The 21,721-nt window shown below is 41.4% G+C and overlaps 2 protein-coding genes across 3 annotated transcripts in view; both read left to right on the top strand.

Moving 5' to 3' along the window:
- The window catches only part of LOC126872031 (sodium/calcium exchanger 3), a 121,974-nt gene extending 110,809 nt beyond the window's left edge, over positions 1–11,165 (top strand). Inside the window, exon 9 of the transcript XR_007691814.1 lies at positions 285–11,165. The gene's annotated coding sequence lies outside the window, so the exon portion shown is untranslated. The remainder of the gene's footprint in view (positions 1–284) is intronic.
- On the top strand, positions 346–21,174 carry LOC126872037 (maltase A3-like). 2 transcript variants are annotated; one of them, XM_050631520.1, is made up of 10 exons: positions 346–633; positions 17,517–17,830; positions 18,768–18,947; positions 19,022–19,179; positions 19,245–19,379; positions 19,466–19,671; positions 19,753–19,948; positions 20,030–20,484; positions 20,697–20,837; positions 20,918–21,174. In XM_050631520.1, the coding sequence occupies exons 1-10, from the start codon at positions 587–589 to the stop codon at positions 21,123–21,125; spliced, it is 2,040 nt and encodes a 679-aa protein (XP_050487477.1). In that variant the 5' UTR covers positions 346–586; the 3' UTR covers positions 21,126–21,174. The 2 variants fall into 2 exon arrangements, with proteins under 2 accessions (XP_050487477.1, XP_050487478.1); XM_050631521.1 differs by lacking the exon at positions 346–633 and adding an exon at positions 16,310–16,556.
- The last annotated feature ends 547 nt before the right edge of the window (positions 21,175–21,721 follow it).

A 21,721-nucleotide genomic window follows, 5' to 3' on the forward strand; every position in this document is an offset into this window, starting at 1 on the left:
CTAGCACTGCCACTGCGAATCAGTTCAGGTAGATTTCTAGTTCTGCCGTAGCTCGGAAATTCTATCATTCTTACTATACTTGGCACGGTCTCAGTCTAAGAGCTTAAATATAGCGTCAGAGCCGCGTCGGTCTACTAAACAGCGACGAATGGAATTCGGCTTCGTGCACGCGAGATCAGAAGCAAACGAATTTTACGTTGCAGAAAGGAAAGAGAATGTGAGGAGTTGACGGGTGCCCAAGAGAGGAATTCTTTATCTAACTGATTTATCGTTGCTACTTTCAGGACAAAAGGGAAGTGGAATCGAAAGGGTGCGATTTCGCTGGCGAACGAACTGTCTGAACTGTGCGCCGGAAAATCACTGGTAGCTTTCACCCTCCCACACACGGGATGAACAACAACGAACGTGATCGCGTGGCGTTATCGAATGCGTGCATGTGCGTAGGTACCTGAGAGAATGAGCGTGAGAAAGGGAGAGCGCGAGTATGTGTGAGAAGGAGCGAATAATTGGGAAAGAAACGAAAGCAGTTAATCGCAGGAAAGGGAAGAAGTAGAAGAGAAAAGTGAGTAGAAGAGGAGAAGGGAGGATGTACGAGATGGACAAAGGAGAAGCTTACGTGTGCGAGGAAGTAAAGTGAGTTTGCCTTAAACATAATTTAACGTAATAAGACGTACGAAAGGAACGCGTTCTAGTCTCCGGCCGTGGCTCGTACGTTCACGGCTCTTATCAAATAGAATGCAAGATAACAAAAATCAGAGAAGGATATATTATATACATATATTATATACACAGACACACGTACGTATAAATAGCGTATTTATTTAGTCCTTGATGGAACACAGGTTTCTATGGTATTTTAGTAGCGGATTGTATTGCCATTCCTCTTTCGCCAGAGAACGATGTCGCTAATTTTATATAAACGTATATTATCATACGACGCTCCTTTCGGAACGCTCATCGATCTTTCGCGATCCCGCGGTCGCGATAAGTTTTCCGGGCGGCCGTAGAGTTCCGTTATATCGAAGGAAGTCGTAGATCGGAATCGATTTGCATGAGAAAAGTCCGAATCGCGACCTCACACAGGAATACTACACGTAGATAAATAAGTTGAAGATATATAGCCGCGGCGAGAGCAAGGCAATGTACAGTGGAAGCGCAAATTATTCACCGACTCCCTCGCGAAGGGGTAAGATTCTTCGAATAGGAAGACAAACGTTCGACATTAGAATCCCTCGGACGCTGGCAAGATTCCTTTTAAACCAACATCCTGTTTAATCGCGTTATATCGATCGTACTTATCGATTTAGCCAATACGCTGATGGAGTATTTCGTTTCGACCGTGGTTTTGCCTATTCGCAACAAATCGAGCCGTGACTCTCGAACGGAAAATAAAAGGAGAGATAGAAAGTAATAGAAGCGCGATCTCGATAATAAGCCAGCTCGCCGCAACGATTGCTTAGATCGTTACCACGATGAAACATGTTTGCTATTTATTAAGAATTAAATTAGGTAGTGCGACAAACATAATGAAAGACGCGCGCACGGTGTACGGCGGCCTTCGTTCGAATGTCGAAATTTTCATTGGTGTTCACTGCCTTTGATCGACGGTCGCTTCAACACCTGACGCGTCGAGTAATCTTAAAACAATTGAACGGACATTAGTAGAACGACGTAGAGCACGTACGATGTAAAAGGAAAAGAAAAAAGAAAAAAAAATAGAAGCATACGAAGAAGAAAAGCGAGCACGCGTTAAAAACAGCCGCATCGACACGAGCAATAGTGAGTTTCTGAGACCGTGTGCTCGAGGTTCGACATTGATATCGGATATCCGTCGGATACTCGAAAAATCACAGTGACTTATTAAACGTTCTCAGTGAGAACAATTGTTCGATTAATTTTAGCGAAACATTGACCGGCCGACACGTGGCTGAATCTATTGTAGTTGAACGTGTCCTTAACGGCCACTCGTCTAAAAACCTATAGTTACGTAGAGAATTAACTAACACTGCAAAGGTTGTAACTGACTAAAGTATTTACTGTATTATTTTCACCGTACACCGAGGCAATCGAGGAGAACACGTCCGCGATACGAATCAGTCTCGCGATACGGATTCTCATCGACGTGTCCTTGACTCTCGCCTTTCCGTCGTGGATTAAATATAGCAGATAATTCTGCCGTCTGTTAATCTCCGAGGAACGACAAAAATTATCAAGGTCGTTAAAATTTGCAGACATAGCTGATGAATGATTCACGCTCAGATCGTCGAACGAGCCTTATCTCCCTAGAATCGCGCGTAATTAACAGGAAAATGATAAAAGAGGCCAGTCGTAAAGAAATAATTGTGATCATGTTCGTTATTTACGAGCGGATTGCGAAAGAGCCTTTAAACGATTTCCAAAACGATGTACAAGGGATAGGCGTGCTTCCCTTTTCGTCCGAGGACACGATGAAATGGCCAATAGGGGCAGTGTACCTGGGAAGAATCTCTCGGTAGACGCAGAACGTAGGAGAACCGGATTTTCACGGGGAGCGAATCAATTCGTGCGAATTGCAAGTCGTTTGCAGGCAGAAAAACGCAAGAGAAAACGCGGCTGCGGCTTGAACGCGCGCGCCAGAGTAAAAAGACGCGGAAGAGTCGTGGAAAGATTCACCGGATGGTCAAGCGGAACTCCGACGACCCGGAATTCCGGCGAGAACACTCCGTCAATCCGCACCGTGCTACCGCGTTTCCTTTTGCGTCGAGTCGAAGATGGAAGCAAACCGAATCTACCGCAGAAACAGAGTCTGGGACTTGGAGGTCGTTAATTCTAAAAATCATGTTATATAATCTTGTACGGTACGCTTGATAGAACGTTCGATTTTGAAATCTTCATCGCGTTTCTTCGATGCTTCTCCTGCGAAGAAAGAATTTCACCGTGAGATCACTCGAAGGTCGTTTGAAGATAGCTTCTGAGTCACTTGGTGGTCGTCGGAAGGCTGCTTCAAATAACTCGACGTCGAAAGGAAATTCAAAGGAAAATACACGCACACTGTTACCGCTGGAACAGCATTTACTCTAGCAGTACAGTTTATACAAAGTGTCGCAGACACATGGTTGGTGCTCGACGAACGAATACCAAACGCACATAAGAAAATCCAAGCTATCATTCTTCTTCGATGTTTCCATTATCCTGGTAGCGAAGGCTACGATGAATTAGTTTCTTTGACGAAGCTCGAGATGTTATCCGAGCCAATTACACTTCCCAACTTATCGCGTGAAGGAGCAAGAAGTAGCTCTTGCGAAGAAATAGCCTTCTCTCGCAAGCTTTCGTTGTGAAACGAGTCTACCAACGTGTATTTGATCTTTAATCGGAGTGCTTGTTTTCAAATTAAGAGGATCTTTTGTACGCTTCGGCTCTAGGTCTAGGAAATCTTTCACGGTTCGTTTCTTAAAAAATTCTTCGTAGAAAATTACCCGGAAATCTGAACTTCGTACGTAGCTACTCGGTGGCAGTTGGGAAACGATCGACGAACGATCTTGACATAGTACGACATTCCGTGCACAGTTGTCGATCGATCGAATGCCACGCGCGTAGATTTGCTTTTGAGCATCTGTAAATCGATTTCGGTGATCCCTGATGGTCCGCGAGAGAGAGAGAGAGCAAAAAATAAATCAATCAAAGGAACACGATGTGAAAGTTGGGGTCTCCGTCGAGTTTCTTCCCTTCGATTTGCCTGCAAACGACGCTAGCGGAGTTAAAAAACACGCGATCCCTCGTGAACCTTAGCCAATTACGCGGAGTACTACCTTCCAGTGTACGCCGCATAACCGTTTACACAACCCAGCCGAGGGCCTCGCGTTTTATTTCACTCGATTTCGCTCCGGGGGTGGATTGGGGTGGGAGGGAAATTGATGTTAGTAGGGTGAAGGAAATTTTTAAAACAGAAGAAGCAAAATCTGCGAAAGCATCGTATAAGCGACCACACACGGTCGCCATGTCAGCCAAAAAGATCACAGATATACATATGTGTGTATAAAGGAGAAGAGAAGTATATAGTGTATGTATACATACAATATAGATATTTTAATAAGAGAACCGTTCAAAGAGATTTAATATATATACATATACAGATATACATATATATATATATATACACATATACATGTATAAGTATACACATACAGTAGGACGTATGTAGACGACACTCAATAGCAAAGCGTTGAAGTGATAAACCGTAAATGGGATCCGAAGAGTTACCAGGTTCTCGAGGTTCGACTGCTGGACGAACGATCGTCATCGATACAAGAGAAAATTATCGAAGCCTTTCGATCGCAAGGGAAACGTCGCCGTAAACCAACAAGAAAGAAAGAGAGAGAGAGAGAGAAAAGAAGAAGAAAACTCGTCGATTTCTGTTCTGAACGAGGTGCTTCGTCGCGACCGTGCGTTTCATCGTCTCGAAACGGTATGCACGTGAAAATACGTTCTGCTACTAAGTACCTGATTCACCTTTCAATTTGCTTTCGAAGAGCAACTCGGCCGTCTAAACGGCTGCCCGTTGCTCGCTAACATAGCCATTTTACTAACGTGTAACGTTCGATGCTTAACTTTTCGCTCGTATGTACCATTGCAAACGGAATCGTTCTATCGTAACTCTAAACCTCCTTCGCTCCCTTCGAGGAACGACGTCTCCTGCGCGTCGCGTCGCGCCGTTTTTCTCGCGATCGGACGCGATTCATCACTGGCGATTGAAATTCACACGAGCCGGAAGCTCGCTTGAAATTCACAGGATACAGAATTTCGTGGTGCAAGTACATGGGAAGATCGATAGGGCGTTTTATAGACGTTGCAGCCAGTTGCACCGAGTCGCACACGGAGAAAATGGAAGCGATTGATCAGACGCAATCAAAAGTGCTACGCGTACCTCGACGATCGACACGTCCAGCAGCGTTATCAGCGAGAATTTATGGAAACGGACGATCTCTCTTCTTCGTACATTTATTCCAATTACTCTTCATCCAGTCTCTCGTGCAAGATCCTTTCAATCCTGTTAAGCGGACTTGCAACAAAACGAATTCAATGGCCGCGTGTTTATGCCACCAACGGTCCTTTGAATTCGCTCGTTTTATTCGCCGAGCGTCGTTTTTGAAGCGGCACTATCTTCATCCTCGTTTTACATTTCTTCCCTTCTTTTTCCCCCTCTTTCCCTTCTATGAGGAGCATCGTCGCGAAGCGTCCCCAACCTTGCGAACAAACGAGATTTCGTTGCATCACGCGATTGACGCGTGATCACTGGACCGACCGATCAGTTTCTACCTTTTTTTCACTCGATGGAATATTTTGAAATTCGTGTCGTTGTCGAACGACAGCTCGCGGATAAGTATTTTTCACTCGTTAGAATTAGGACGAACGCTGATTAAAGGGAAACGTTGCCGAGTGCCGTGCTCCTATCGCCTGGCCAAAATTCCAGCGTTTCTTTCACCGAATTGTATCGCGCTGCAACAAATTGGAAACTCGGCCAACTAATTTCTTAATTGAACTCGCGATAAAATAAACGATCCAGGCCATTCCGCTCGAACGGAAACGAATAGCCCGGCAAACAAAATGCAAGCAGACCGCCGGGCAAAACCTCGTAAACCGAAAGTAATGGAAATTATAATGCTCGCTCACGGCACTCGAGGATTTTCCATTTAATCATGCCTACCGATGTTTGCTGTTTAAGTAGATACTTAGAATCGAACGACAGCGAGCGGAAAATGTGCTTTGCTCTTTGATGGACATTCTCTATTTGTTGGAATTTAAGAACGTCGTTTTCGCATGGCCAGCCCCAGCTCCCGTCGACGTCGCGAATCGATAACGAAAACCCTCTGTGGAATTCCATAGAGTCGAGGGAAACTCGCTAAAATTTGCCGCTGATATTGCAAAGGTTTTCAGATACCTTCGAGCGAGTAACATTGATTGCAAATACGTCGCATGGGATGAGAGACATTGCGGGTCGAGCAAAATTGATAGCTCGAATTCGCGTGATTCGATGCTCGTCGGAACCGACGTCTCCTTTGACGCCGATTTCTTTCCCATTTTTCCTCTTTTACTTTGTACCAGGTACTTTGTACTGGTTATACGAAACCGCGTATCTGCGGAGAAAAAGAATGCGAAACAAAAGCAGCCTCCTCGAGGAGATCGGCCATCGGTGGCTCGACTTAAACGAATTAGAACAACTAGAAACGCATCGAGCGAACAGTGTTCTCGCGTAGGTTGATTAAATCGAATACTTATGTAATAAAAGATACTTTGTTAGGCGCCGAGCCAACGTGTTTATACGTTTTGTATTTTCTATACAAAGGTGTTGAACGATCGCGACGATTAGTTGGATAGAAATTAGCAGGGTTTTAGTTTAGAAATTGGCATTTCTAGATTACGTACGAAGTATCGATCGGTAGGATTTAGTTATTATCGAAAACAAAGGAACCAAAACCGCTAGATGCAGATTCTTGAGATATATATAAGACTTGAAAAGACTCGCGGAACGAATTTTCGTCGTTTTATCCGAATATATCAAATCGAATTCTTCAGACCAATTTCCATTTCTTCACTTATCACTTTCAGTCGTATCGAAAACGGTCCCGATGATTCCGTTTTTCTCGTCGCTATCAATTCTACGTATCTATGTATATATATATACGCGTATATTATCCAGAGTTGCGTATCTTTAAGGACAATTTCGTTGTTTCTTTATGACAATCACGTAGAATCATGTGGCTACGTTAGTAGGCTGATTTAACATCGATAGCTACCACTGATTATCTATTTTCACTTCTAACATCTTCAATTGCTGTGATTTTCAAACGAAAAATTAGCTAAAACATAGCTAGTCGATTTTATAGTTAGCGTAAACGTGGGTAAACTAAGTTCGATTAAAAATAAAAAAAAAAAAATCGCGCGGACCAGTGGTAGCCAGTTGGTTTCTGGTTATGATTCGGTTGTTGTGCAAATTATCACTGAAACAAGGTATCTGCATCGATCAATTAATCCAAAGAATCAAACTTCACGGTTATACGCACAGTCTGGACCAGCATGTAATTGCAAACTCGAACAGAAGAATCGTCTATCGAACGCGATATTGTCTCTATAGTTTCTTCGGTATATGCTAGTTTCGACTTTCGTCCGTTGATTAGTCAACTGCATACGCGAAACGACCAACGTTCTACAGAGAGAACCTTCCATTCGGACCAAACAATTCGAAACCGAACATTCGGCGAGTCGTCGTCTGTGCGCGAAACGTGCACCAATTTGACGACAGTGCGAGTAAATCGAACGACTATCGTTTATCGTTGCGACGATTCACGCGCAAATCGGAGACTCGCGAAACGAGCCGACGAACTGGCGTGAGAAATAAAAACATAACTTTCGTTCGTCGAATCGCTCGTATTTTCTTTTAATCGAAACGTTTCTCCTTGGCGAGATATATCGGTGTATCGGGGCTGGCCATGTCTCTTCTACAAATAAAGCTAAACGTACTAAACTTACTATACCCACTAAACGTATCGAGATTTCTATTCGATTTTACTCCCACGAAAAACTATTATACTTGTACACTTTTATCTCTCATTCTCTAAAATACTATACACGCTATAGGTTATAACTAAAACAAAAAAAAAAAAAAGAAATGTATTCCTATCTATATATCTACGTATATACACGAGATCTCTGCTCTTTGATCTATCGATCAACGTTTGTCTTTAAATCGACGTCTTTACTCACCGCTTGCACGACTCTCGTAGAGACACCAAAGAAACATAAAACGATGCGTTATTAATCAAACATAAAAGTATATGTAGGACCATTTGGACTCGCGTCGCGCGATAGTATCGTCCTCGATGAACGAATCGAGGATGTCGCGCGTTATCCAACGGCCCGGCGTCCTCGCGCTAAAAGAAAAGGAAAGCAAAGAACAAAAAAAAAAAAAAAAGAATGAGATTCGACGAGCGAAAAAACAACGGCGACCCGATAGAGAGAGGACTCGCTTCTTCGTTCGCGATGCCGATATAAATAAGAAAAGAGTTATAAGAGGGCGATCGGGCCGTGTTCCTTAGAAACATTTCGAGAACTAAAGTTGTACCGTAAGATATGAAAACTTTGTAAAGTAGATAGCGGAAAAGAGTGGAGGTGGAGAACGAGGGGTGATATTCTCGGAGAGCGGCACTCGCGCTAATGGAGGAAGAAAAGCGTGCGGAACGAAATGGAGAGGTGGATGCACATTGAATCTGAGTTTTCTACCGTATAAGCGTAATACAACACAAAATACTGCTCGCCAGTAGAAATTATAAACCATGTATATATGTATTGTTGCGTTATTGCCTAACAACTTAACGATAGGTGCGTTACTACGATCGGGAGAATTAAACAAATAATAAAAACAAGTAAAACCTTCTTCTTCCTTGGCATCAGGGACATCTGTCCGATGATTAGGACGAGTGTAGAGTATCGATACCTTATAATTAGCCATGTTGTAAATAGAAGATGAAGATTGCTGATTTTATGAGATTTACGAGTGTCATCGATGCGAGATCGAAGGAGATCGTTCGTTCGACAACCGTACGACTATCGTCGCCGGTTGTTTCTTCGAATTTTTAGTTCCTCTCTTCGACCATCGTCGAAATATATTTACGAGCACCGGTTAGTAGAGTATAGAGCACTTGTAAAGCATATGATTTTTAGTTGGAGCGAACGGTTCGTCCGTTTGCTCGCATCGGCGATATTCAAGTTCGTCGTTTCGTTGACCGTTTCCTCGCAGGTCGTTCAGAGGCCTCGAATAATTCTCGCTGTTCGATCGATTGCTAATCGTAAGATCCACGGTGGACGGCACACGTCCCGTTAGCGCGTAAGAATTCCGACTAGAACTTAAGCCCATAGCGAAGATTTAAAAAGAAAAAAAAAAAAAGTAATAAAATCGAGAAGTTGAATGTAACGTAAAGGAGGAAAAGAAGACAAAGAATATGAAAAAGAAGAAAAAAAGAGTTTACGGTTAAACATAGCGAACACTGCAGAAACGAGGAAACATTCTCCGTGCCCTGAGACATTTCACACGGATTCTCCGCTGTTCTTTCCACTCTATCCATCTTTGTCGCCCTTTTTATCCCGTTTTTTTCTTTCTATCCTCTCGTTCCTCTGATCGAAGGCGATCGATCTGCCACGATGTTGCTTCGAATCGTTGTTGAATCTATACGAACGATTGCTACTCCTGTTCCTTCTTGCCCTTTTATTTATTTCCCTTTCGTATCATTTCGCTTCCTTCGTTCCCTTCCCTCTTCCTAATCCCATCCGCTGTCCTTTTCGTTCCTTCGTTCCATCTAATTCCAAGTAACTGTGCGTTCGCCGCGTTTCGATACGTCACGCAAAGAACTTACGTTATCCGCAACCTTTGCGCCATACAACGAAATGCGATTACGTTTACGTTGCGCTCGTAAAAGCGTTCGCACGATTGTATATCGCTTGAATCGAGAAACTGTTTAACCAACCTAGAGGAGGCAGCCACGCCTGGCGGGAAGGTCGAGACTTATCGCGTAATCGTATTGCCGCCGATACCTCCCCAAGGAGGCTCGAGCAATTAACCCACACGTACAACGAGATAACGCGATGTACGGTAATGAACAAAGCGTCGCGCTCGTCGTTACTACGCCCAACTTATTTTGACCCTTTCGGCCAACGAATTCGCAGAACAAGATATAAACGAAGGTCACGGATGAAAAACACGATAAACGTTTTACGGAAAAGCAATCTCGAGATTAAACACGTCGTTAGCCAATTCCACGTCGCAATTGTTTTCGCCATTAAACACCGGGATTTTATTGAAAAACTTTTATCAAATTGGCTTGTTCGATCGACGAGTCTCATATCGACGAAGGTAGATTTGTATTACATTTCGTATAAAGATACTTGTTTTCGGTTACCAAACGACATAAAAGTCAGAGGATGAAAAAAAAAAAGCAACTTATCGTCTATCTGCCGTGTGGTCTTCGAATCTATTACGAGCGAGTATATTGGAATTTCCAAAGCAACCGACCTACCGTAAAGTCATATCAATTTAATTCTTCGTCCCGATACGTTTGCTTTGAGGATCACGGCCACTCGTAGCCGCCTCTCTAACGTCGAGCTCGTCTACCCAAATGAGACTAACTCGAGATAAAATCATTGGCGAACAAAGACCCGATAAAGATGCAAAACGGTGTATCTGTGCGCCGAAAAAAAATTCTATGTCTGTAAGAGGGAATCGACTTAAGATAGGTCTGAAAGATAACCGGCAGCCTGGAGGTACCCGGTGTCCCATTATGCGAAAGTATCGATCTTGCCGCTTCGTTCTTCTACTACGAGAAGCGATAAAGCTTTATGTTCCGTCTTCTATGTATAATTCCTATTGTACAGGAGAGCAAGAAAGGGCCGGACCCCGGTTCCTTCACAAATCGTTGTAAGACGTTAAGCCGTTTTATGCTTACGCTCATTATTATTGGCATTATTATATACTGTGGATTCGTCGTTCGTCGCTTGCGGCCATTCAAGTGCTCTACGCGCTTCGATCGAACGAACGTGGTGAACTGTTCGAGGATTCGTTTGTCTGCCCTCCCCCTCCTTGAACGACGCGCAAACGACGAAGGGACGAACAACGTGTTAATTGTTGATGTACGATCTCGTTGAGAACCCCTGAGGAAAAAAAAACAGATAAGAAAAAGAAAACTAAAAAGAATCGAGCCAAAGAAGCTCGTTGCGAGAACGAGCAGTTAGAATATGAGCGAGAGGAAGAGTGTGAGAGAGGGAGAGAAAGGAAGAGAGAGAGAGAGAGAGAGAGAGAGAAAGCGACGGAAGCCGCTTGCCTTCGACGCAACGAAGAAATATTCCTCTGGAAAAATCGAGCAGACTGAAGGGAAGGTTAATCGTTAGGCGAAGAATCCTAAGAAACTCGCGTGAAGTCACACAAACTGAAGATACAAAGCCAAAGAGATATTTTAGAAAGAACTCGTTCTACGTGTACGCGATGAAAGACTCTTTCTTCCTCGTAGTCGATGGTCGATCTCGTTGCTCGACCGCAAGCGGATCACGCGTGCCGAAACAGCATAACGCGATCGACTAAGAAATCAATTAATTGTAACTGAGTCGAAAGTGCAAAATATACAGACATTAAATGTTATTTACATCGGCGCAGCAATTGATTGCGAAACGTTCAGGCTCGGACCATGTCCCCTTGCAAACGCTCCTGCCCACCAAAGCTTAATTACCTCACGAGATCCTGATAGTCCAGTTGGTCGTTCAACTTTCACGAATAATCCCAGAGCCTCGATAAACCGTGAGAAACTTTCGCAACGAATCGACCGAGCGCGCCAACCCCTGCGCTAACCCACCGGCCGACCGATGGATTCGTTGAATCATTAACCGACACCTTGAACTTTAATGAACGTTTACGGACACCGCTAAGTGACCCGTTCCAGGAACGACGTGGCCTAATACTGTTTAATAATTTTCATGCCGGAGTCTGATCGCCGTGAAACTTTAATGGATCGTAATGGTTCGTAAACTTAAGACCTTTCGTCGCCGTTTATCACTCCGTCTTACGACCACCTAACCCTCCCACGTCGTTTACATCGCCATCCGTTTTACTCGTTCGCCATTCGCGAAATTCGGCCAAGTCGACGAAAAGGCGTTATTACTGTCTTAAAACGAACGCCGTTCCGTCAAGAATGTTCCATCGTTTCGGAACAAATGGAGAAGAGAAAATTTTCTGCTCCGTCGTTGAAACGACTTCCGGCTGTCGTGGCGGAGAAAAATGTGAGAAGAAAAGGAAAAAGAGAAAGAGAAGAAACGGGAAAGGGTGGAGGAAAGAGAACGATCGTCAGTGAAAAGGATTAATCGATAATCGCGGCGTGTACATCGCGGCTTACAAATTAGCCGGCTGTTGTGCAAACGCGAAAGTACTAATTGTTTTGCAGAAATGCTTGATTGGCTTGGAAATGGTCCTATTGTGTCTCCGGGAACAATGGGTCTTACTCGCTGCTGAATCCTCGCCGATATAATATGTAGGATGGTTTTAGAGGTGTCGACGCGAGACTGACACGGTTCACCTATTATGGCCGCAAAATGGTCTATGCGATAAATAACAAGGGGACTCGATGGCGTGGCGCGGCGGTAACGAGGCGCGCACCGAGAACTTGCTCGTTTTATCGTTAAGTAGTTTCCTGTGTTGCACGAATACCGCGCCAGATATCGCGATGTTCGATCTCATTTTCGGCCGGAGAATACACCGCTCTCGTTTCTTTCTTTACAAAGAATTCCCTGAAAATTGTGCAACGCGTTTGTGATATGTTTTTCGATGACTTGTTATGAATAAATAAAGAGATAAGCGAACGTGACGCGTTGAATTATTCGCGACTAATACGACTAACGCGTGTTCCACAGCATTCCTTGAACATCGGTTCGACGTTATCTTTGCCGTTACATCGGTGAATTTTACGAGACATGGAAAATCCAGACGAATAAATTCCGCCGAGCGAACCAAAAACCAATCTATTTTCTTGCTCTGCTCTGCGTTTCGATGCATTCGATTCCGGTAAAAAGCCGCGACCCGGTTCTTCCCGATCGAAGGCGAACCGTAAACGTTCGTTCGGCCGAAAAGTCGTGCCGAGTTTTCATCGCGAGCAGCCATCGCCATGAAAATTAATTTTCATCGCTTAACAAGTTCCGCCGATGTGTACGAATACTTGATCGGTTTTCATTACCCATTCGTCGGAATAATGCGTTCGTTAATAGCGTTCACCAATGATAACGAGGATAATTTAGGTAAAGCGCCTGCCTCCGTGACCATTCGATTTCCCGTAATTCACTTCCGTCCTTCGGAACGACGCGTTTCATTTTGAAATTCCTTCGTGAATAGCGTTTTTCCGCCACCGTGTAAATACTCGACCGAGTTCGACGAAAGCAACGGCTACGTCTAAACGTAAATAAACCGCGAGCAATTGCCTTTTTTAATTAGAGGCGACTCAGGGCGGAGAGATATCGCCTGATGTCAGCCCGAGAAACCAAGAAAACAGATAACAATGTCTCGCGCTTGAAATACTTCGATAGAAGGCGAATTAATCCCTGAAATAAATTTAATAACGCAATTACTCGCGATTAGCTATTTTCGTCGTGCATTCTCTGTCGCTATGACGAACCACGCGATATTCCGTATCGAAATAATTTAGTTGCTTTGCTCAGGCTGCTCGATCACCGTTACCTGAAAGCCAGAATCCAGGTAATTGGCAAACTTCATTCCTCCGGTAGAACGTGCTCGAGACGCGAGACACGCGACGAATGTATTACACGTGCATAAAGGAAACTGATTTCGCGAATTATACGCGTTCGCGAACAACGAAATCTTTCGGCAAACTTTTCCATCTCGCTGAGTCGCGGTTAAATATTTTGTCAACATCGTAAGTCTTTCGGAATTCTTCCTCGATTTTTTAACAAATTAAATTAAACCGAAAAACTATGTCCGTTTTAACGGAGTATATCGGTTTGTACAGTCCGAGGTAAGAGAAACATTCGAAGGAAATACGAGCCTCTGAGAAGCCGAATCGATAACAAATTCCCACTTTTCGCGAGTTTCTTGACTTTTAATTATATAGATGCGTGATTAGTATTATTGAAGAAACGAATTATCCGCTTGGAAAGGTGCATTTCGATTCTCTCAACTATCGTAACGTTCCCACTCGTTTTTCTTTTCTTTGTAGACTTAATCGATTTCGAATTATACAGGGTGGTTGATAACTGGCGGTACAAGCGAAAAAGGGGTGATTCTACGCGAAAAAAGAAGTCGAAAATATAGAATAAAAATTTTTTTTTTAATTTTTCCATCGAGACAACGATCTACAGTGAGATCCGTTATAAATACCGCACGCGTACCGAGCGAAAATTCAAAGTCGATTTTCTCGAAAACAAAGCCTCAAAAGAAAAATTTTTATTCTATATTTTCGACTTCTTTTTTCGCGTAGAATCGCCCCCTTTCCGCTTGTACCACCAGTTACCAACCACCCTGTATATCGAAACGATATTGGTAGTATTGTGTTGGCAACTAAATGATTGCGGATTTTGTCAATACCACCTAATGACAAAATCCGCAATCACTTAGTTGCCAACCCAATAGACTCAACAACCGGAATGACTTTCTTTGGCTGTCGAAATTCCTCGCGTTTCCCATTCCAAAGTCACAGTAATTCGTTCAGCCCATGCAAACATTCGAACGCCAGGAACGTTCTTCCTGTTCGCGGGAAATATTGGACAAAGTAAGAAATTTCCACGAGTTAAAAAAGTAGTTGCAAGCAGAAGGGACGAACTTACGAATAAAAATTAATCTGTCCATCGCTGGTTTCATCGAGCAAGAATTTATTCGTCCGCCCGTGGCCGTAGACGTGAAAAGCAAAGAAAAGAATTCGATCGACTACTGGGTTATCTGGCAGTATGCAAATTGCACACAGTTAGTTTTCTCTCTTTCCGACGTCGGGAAACAAACGCTATACACGAACAGTCGTGAGACGGACAGATCTGAATGGGCACAGAGGATGGTCTTGTCACTGTGTTCTCCGTCGAGAACACAACTTTCCACCGTTTCTCGAATTACACCGCCGCTTGATTACCCAAAAGCTGGTCCGCTGCTGGTCCACGAGCTGCAACGTGCAATCGAATACCATTGGGAATGGAAAACCGAATACAATACATGTAAAATATCGGGAAACTCGTAACTGCGACAGTACGAACAAACTTTAGGATTCATACAAATTTATTATTCTACCTGTGATAACATCAATTGGTCGATTCGTAACAGCTACGCGATGACCAGAGACGGATGAGTTGTACGATGTGATTAACGGCTGGTTGCGGGAAAAAAGCACGATAAGTACGTTTTTTTTGGTAATTTTCCGATTTTACTGACGCTTTATTTTACCAACTAACGTGAAGAATTTTGGTTGAAAATGTAAACGACCTATCGAGTTCGATGCGTGCAAGTCTTTCAACCCTTTGCACTCTGAATTTTATTTCAATTTCGTTACCAGCAACTCTCAACGCTTTTAAGTGTTTTATTTGAAATTTACTTTAACTAAAAGATAAGACAATTTAAATAACCGAAGGAAGAAAGAAATTCACTTAAACACCAGTTTTATTACTATTGTTGTATTTTGTAATTTTTAAGCGCAGGATATATCCTGAAACAGTTTCCAGGATGCAATCCTGGCTTTCTTTCGTACGTTTCACAAAGAAACGTGGAACTGAAGAGTCACGCTCGACATACGACTGCAAAGGGTTAAGGATAGCTGATAAATCGACAAAGTCTGCGTAAAAGCGAGGGTTAACATCATTACGATGTTACGCAACGTTAACAGGATTAACAACGTTAAGAAACAAAAGCCTGTGTAGCTGCGTGTAAGAAATAGCGATCTTCCAATTAGTTCAAATACGATAGAACGATCGCGAGAAGGATCGGATAATCCAACTTGCCGCGTTATCGATTGCTTGTTGCAGCGTGTTCCAATAATTCGCGTTGGCACGATAAATAACCAAATGTTCGCCTACCCTAGTAGCTTAACCAATAGCGTGCTCTCAGCCGAATTATAGAGGGTATTTCGGATGGCATCGATTATCTTCCAATTTACAATAACTGGTGCGTATAAAACGAGACGAATAAATCATGCATAGCTACGTGATACGAAATTGGGGTTCGTAAGAGGCTTAGGCGATGAGTTACGCGACGCAATAAGGCATTCCGAGGTAGGGTTGGTCAGGTGAACGTTCGAGAGATCCATTCGAGCGCAGCCAAACGGGTTAACCGCGAGAATGAATTACCGCGAGGCGAGAATCGCGTCGTTAGAGCAGCTGGTTCTCGTTGAAATACGAGCAGGGAAAGGAGGTGGTATATTTTTCGTATGGCGAAAACGCCATGGCCTCGCCTCTTTATGTTACCACGACCGAATTTGTTGAGGTTATTCGGTGTGTAAACAGAGAAAACACGTGGATAAATTGTAAGGTAGAAAATATATTTAAATAGAAGTGTGATAAGTAAAAATACAATTTGAGCTGGTCCAGATCCGCACGCTAGCTGTGTTACCTAATAACTGAAAACCCCGAAGCCAACATCGCCTGTCTACTGTTTATGGCCTGACTTCGTCGCAGTCTTTTGTCTACGCGCTGTCGATGGCTTCAGTGCTTGAGAAAACTAAAAAGGACCAGATGTAGAGTTTTCTTAGAAGTGGTAGCCACTTCAACAGAATTAAAACAGCGCCGCGTCGTGTATTCGCGTGTCGCAGGCGGAATTTTAATTAAGCGCGAACCGATGAAATTTAGTTACGCCAAACGTACGATTTCGAGCGGACGTGGTGCGCGGTAAAGCAAACAGAGAAGAAAGAAAAGCGGAATACGAGGAACGTGAGATATTTCAGGCTGTCGGTGAGCGATCGAGTGATTTGCATTTCTAGCGCACGATGGATCGTTTATTATTGAAAAGCAACGCATCTTCTGAGCTGATACATCTTAATATATCCAGCAATAATATTTAGAAGGTAAGTCGGTTTCCTTTTCGACAAGGTAAGTCGTGTATCGAGATATCTTTTAAACACGGACTGACCTTAAAATCCGAAAATTAACAAATAGATAGACCTATCGTACGTCTTCCGTGTGATCTTCGTCCCGTTATTCGATGCTGTATTTATCTGATCGTTTGAACTCTCGTGAGAAGTGCTTAGGACAAGCGCCAGAGTCTGGAATATCGAAAGATATTTTACTTGGCGAAAAACCCAACATCCCGTAGAGTGTCATCGGTCGATCAGGTTCCACACCGCCATTATGTTGGAAACTGATCTTCGCATAGGAAGTTTCCGCGTAAAATACGAAAGTTGCGACGTTTAGGAAAATACCTGAGGCGGATAAAATTGTTGCAGAAAATATATTTCGTTGTGTGAATTTGCTACGGTGAAAACGATGCAGTTTCGGCTCGCTGCAAGTTCCTTTGATTAAAATGTCTGATCAGGAATGATAATCACAAATGCCGTGAAAAACGTTTAAAATCACGAGTACGGGAGAAATAATAAACAAAAGTATGATCAGCTAGTTTCGATACGGTTTCCCCTGTTAAAGCAAAGCTTTTAGAGACGAACGTGTCGCCCTACTTTTACTAAACGATCGCTGCTATCTTAAATAAGTGAGGTTCCCACTTTTTCAATTTTAATGCGTAACTCTTACTCTTTGCTTGCGAGATGACCCAATAAAAAAGCAGGGAGAAATACATCGGCTTTGTATTAAATATCATATCTTGTCTAGACACGCCAAATATCCTAATCTTGTTATGGCTGACACAATTTACAATTACACCCCTTTTCTCGATATAATCGGTACTAGATTTTCCTCTTTCTTTGCTCAAACAAAAACTACTATCGCGATCGGTGATCCGCCACGAACAGCGACAGGAATTAAAGGAACATCTCTATTCTCTATTCTTAACGTAAACAATGACGCGTTTTCAGTATATATGGAGGAAGGAATAAGCGCGATAAGGACACCGGAATCATCGTGATAACGGCAGATAAAGCGATAACCTGGTTTCTGCCAAAAATATATATAACAGGACGAAATCGCGTATCGAGAGTCGAGTTTTGTACATCGATCGACGAAATGCATCAATCCCGTGGAATTCTACTGTTGGTTTTCGGGCTCCTGGCCGTGGGATCGACAAGTTCCCAGTTGGTGGACAAACAATGGTGGGAAACCGCTTTGGTCTATCAAATCTGGCCGAGAGGATTTCAGGATAGCGATGGAGATGGCGAGGGTGACTTGAAGGGTACGTTATGAACCGGAAATTGGAATCTACAGGTGTGTTTGATCGTTGTGGTTTCTACATTCCGAGTATTTATGCGTATGGGAGATGCACGGAACGCGGGAAAGTGTGTATAAAATATTATGGGAAGTAGAATACTCGTTGTAATATTTAGTTTTGTTGGTAAAAATATGAACGTGCATAAATATGTAGTTTCTAGTCGTCGTGGATATCGTAAATAGGAAATAAATCGTAAATTCGATAAAGCGAAAAGTGTCGTGTTCGATAGTGGGTGCATGTAACGAAAAAAAAAAAGATAATTATTTTCTTAGTATCGTTATCGAAGTTCGTAGTGAAAATAACTGTTATCCATAGTGGGATATTGCGTTTGAAAATTTTGCGTTTTAAATTATAAACGGGGCAGCTTCTATACGAATGTTCGTATCGTTTGACTTGAGATATACAAAACGAGTTGCGCATGTAAAAATGAAAATTTAGATAAATGTAACATAAGGCCTGTACAATGATCGTGAAATTTCATAGCCTCGTAAATCTATTTTTAAAGCTACTGGCAGCGTATCGTAAATGCTAAACGAGTGAAGAATTAGCTTCGCGTTCGGAGTTGTGTTACGGCTGAGCTCGTTTATCGCTTGTTGGTCAAGGTACCAACCGAAGTTACTTCAGACTTCCCGTGTGCCATTGATAACGCAGAATCAATTTATCGCTCGATGGAAATAATTTTTCAATTGATTGGTCTCGCTGAATTTATGGTAAACACGATGAGGTGACTTTGACGACATCTTTCTACGGAATATACGTAAATAAAAAACACGTGGTGAAAATATTTGTCTAAATTTTGAACACGATATGTTAGTAATATTTAACTTTAATATCATATCTCTAACTTTTAATTCACATTTTTAATTCATAGTTAATGAAATAAATATCAAATGTTACATAGGTATAACCAACCGGCTGGATTATTTACAAGAGCTTGGAATCGACACAATTTGGCTGAACCCTATCTACTCATCACCACTGAAAGACTCTGGATACGATATTTCTGATTATACCGAGATAAATCCATTGTTTGGTAATTTCCAGCTCTTTGACGAGTTCGTAGAACAAGCACATAAACGTGGTATGCGTCAGTAGTTAGTGACATTTTTTTCATTGAATATGTATCAATTTTTTGAGTGACATAAATTATTGCAGACCTGAAGGTCATTTTAGACATAGTACCAAATCATTCAAGCGATCAACATAAATGGTTTCTGCTGTCGAGTCAAAATAATAAGCAATACAATGATTACTACATTTGGGCAAACGGTTCCAAAGATCAAAATGGCAACAAGATACCACCTAATAACTGGGTAAATAATTATTCATCCTTGAAACAATTTTGACAAATGCCTGCTAATGCTCTCATTTAATTTAGATAAGCACCTACAGTGACAAAGAGGGATCAGCATGGACATGGCACGATACAAGGCAGCAATGGTATTACCATAAATTTCACAAATCTCAACCTGACCTCAATTTGAGAAATAAAGATGTGATACAAGAATTATTGGTAAAGTATTAATATTATGATAATATTGTATTTTGTAATTCAATAAGAAGTTAATGTATGCTTAAAACCTTATTTACATATTTCAGGATGTGTTCAACTTTTGGCTGAAGAGAAAAGTTGATGGTTTTCGAATTGGCGCAGTATCGTATCTTTATGAAGATAAGGATTTAAAAGACGAGCCTGTTGCAGGGAATGGAATCTACACATCTGGTCTGCCAGAGAGCACAGATCTTGTATACAAGTTTCGTTCATATATTGATAATTGGGTAAAAAAGAACAAAGCTCCTTCAAAGTATGTATAGAGATATCACAAATTTGACTTTAACTTATTCCATAGTATTTATATTAAAATATTGCAATTGTTAATTCACAGATTATTAATTGCAGAGTCTTATGACTCTGATGAAATGTTGATATCGCTTTATGGTAATGCTACGCACAATGGAATAACACCCTTTAATTTCCGGTTTATTACTTCTGTTCAGAATACAAGCACTGCTGAACATATTAAAAATGTTCTGGAAGACTGGTTTAAAAAACTTCCAAACAAAGCAAACACAAATTGGGTGGTAAGAGCACATATTTTACTACGATCATCTCCCATTGTTTGCCTAAGATTTAAGTAGATACGTCTGTTCTTCCAATTCTAGCTTTCCAATCATGATACTTCAAGAGCAGCCTCAAGAATTGGATTGAATCGTGTCGATGGACTTCATATGCTTAGTCTACTGTTACCTGGTCAAGCATATACTTACTATGGAGAAGAGATTGGAATGTTAGACAGGAAGATGTCATGGAATGAAACAATCGACCCTATGGGTTGTTCGAGGTCAAAGGAAATATTTGGAAATTATTCCAGAGATCCTGCAAGAACACCAATGCAATGGAACTCTAGTACATCAGCAGGATTTTCATCTAATAAAATTACATATCTTCCTGTTCATCCAGATTATACAGAAAGAAACGTCAAAGCACAACTAAAAAGTTCACAGAGCAATTTGAAGACATATAAATCACTTGCTACTCTTAGAAAAGATAAAGTATTCACTCATGGAGATTATGAATTCGCAACCTTAAACAATGACCGCGTATTTATCTTTAAAAGGTTTGTAACACAATGACGTACATATATGTAATATTCAAAATTATAAAAATTATAGAATATCAAAAATAAGTATATATATATATATATATATATATATATATATATGTATGTATGTATGTATTTATTTATTTATTTATTTACTTTTATATATATATTATATTTAATACATTACGTTACATATTCAATAAGTATCTAATATTATTTTTTATTAGATCTTTAGCAAACAATCCTACATATATCATTGTTATTAACTTGGGTCTACGACAAGAAACAGTTAATCTAATGTCGGTGTATCCGAACTTAAAAGATCCGGTAGAAATTGTTATCGCATCCAGTAATGCAGTTAACATTACGTAAGCGTATGTCTTATATCAAAACGGATTAACTGCCGAATGCGCGAGGATAACTCGGAATATTTAATTCCACTTTTTAGGTCAAATATTTCGACACAAAATGTTATACTCACGGCAAATGCAGCATTTGTCCTGAAAGCTGAGGAACCCGGAGGAACTAGTACAACTTCTTCGACTCCTGAATCTACAACAAAGAAAAATTCTGCCGTTATTTCTTCCTCAGTAACATGGTTAATAACAAGTATAAGCATCGCAGTAGTGTTATTGAATATTTTAACGTTTCAATGATCCCAATTTTGTAGAATAAAAATTTTAGTTATGAACTTATATAAAGTGATTACAATTAGTAATTAAGCGTTCCTATATTAATAAGAGGTTTTGTCTAAAGTAACAGCAAATGTATGTTCAATTCACCCTGCTTTACATGAATTAGTATATAAGTATATCCTATAAATAGGAAGTCTATTTTTGTCAAGAGAGGCATTGTCCTCAGATGTTAACATTATGGTTATGAAGTGCTGCTATAATTTATATTAATGACAACACAAATACTCCCACTGTTCAAATACATTCATGAAGCAACGAATGTGTTGAATGACTCATAATAAGCTAAGCAATGGTCCCAAGTGAATGTCTCATTTAGAAGCCAGTTGTATCTGTACTAAAATCATGAGTAGAACCGTACTCTTGCTGGTATAATTATAGCAACGGCATGAGTTTAATATCATCATTGTTTACAATACGTAAATGTGTGTGAAGAAACGAGTGTGAAGTAAGGCAAAATACATATAAGAAATATAAGAAATTGTCAAACAATTCGTTGCCTTGTAAACAGAGAAAATATATCGTTTATTAAATTCGTGACCACAAACAGTGCGTTTATA

This window comes from Bombus huntii, chromosome 12 (genome assembly GCF_024542735.1).
Source record: "Bombus huntii isolate Logan2020A chromosome 12, iyBomHunt1.1, whole genome shotgun sequence".
Taxonomy (NCBI): Eukaryota; Metazoa; Arthropoda; class Insecta; order Hymenoptera; family Apidae; genus Bombus; species Bombus huntii.

Excerpts from the sequence above, each read along its gene's own strand:
- LOC126872037 (XM_050631520.1), top strand. The coding sequence starts at position 587 with ATGTACGAGATGGACAAAGGAGAAGCTTACGTGTGCGAGGAAGTAAA. Across the intron at positions 17,831-18,767 it reads TGGCGAGGGTGACTTGAAGG|GTATAACCAACCGGCTGGAT; the intron begins GTACGTTATGAA and ends AATGTTACATAG. Across the intron at positions 20,485-20,696 it reads CGCGTATTTATCTTTAAAAG|ATCTTTAGCAAACAATCCTA; the intron begins GTTTGTAACACA and ends ATTTTTTATTAG.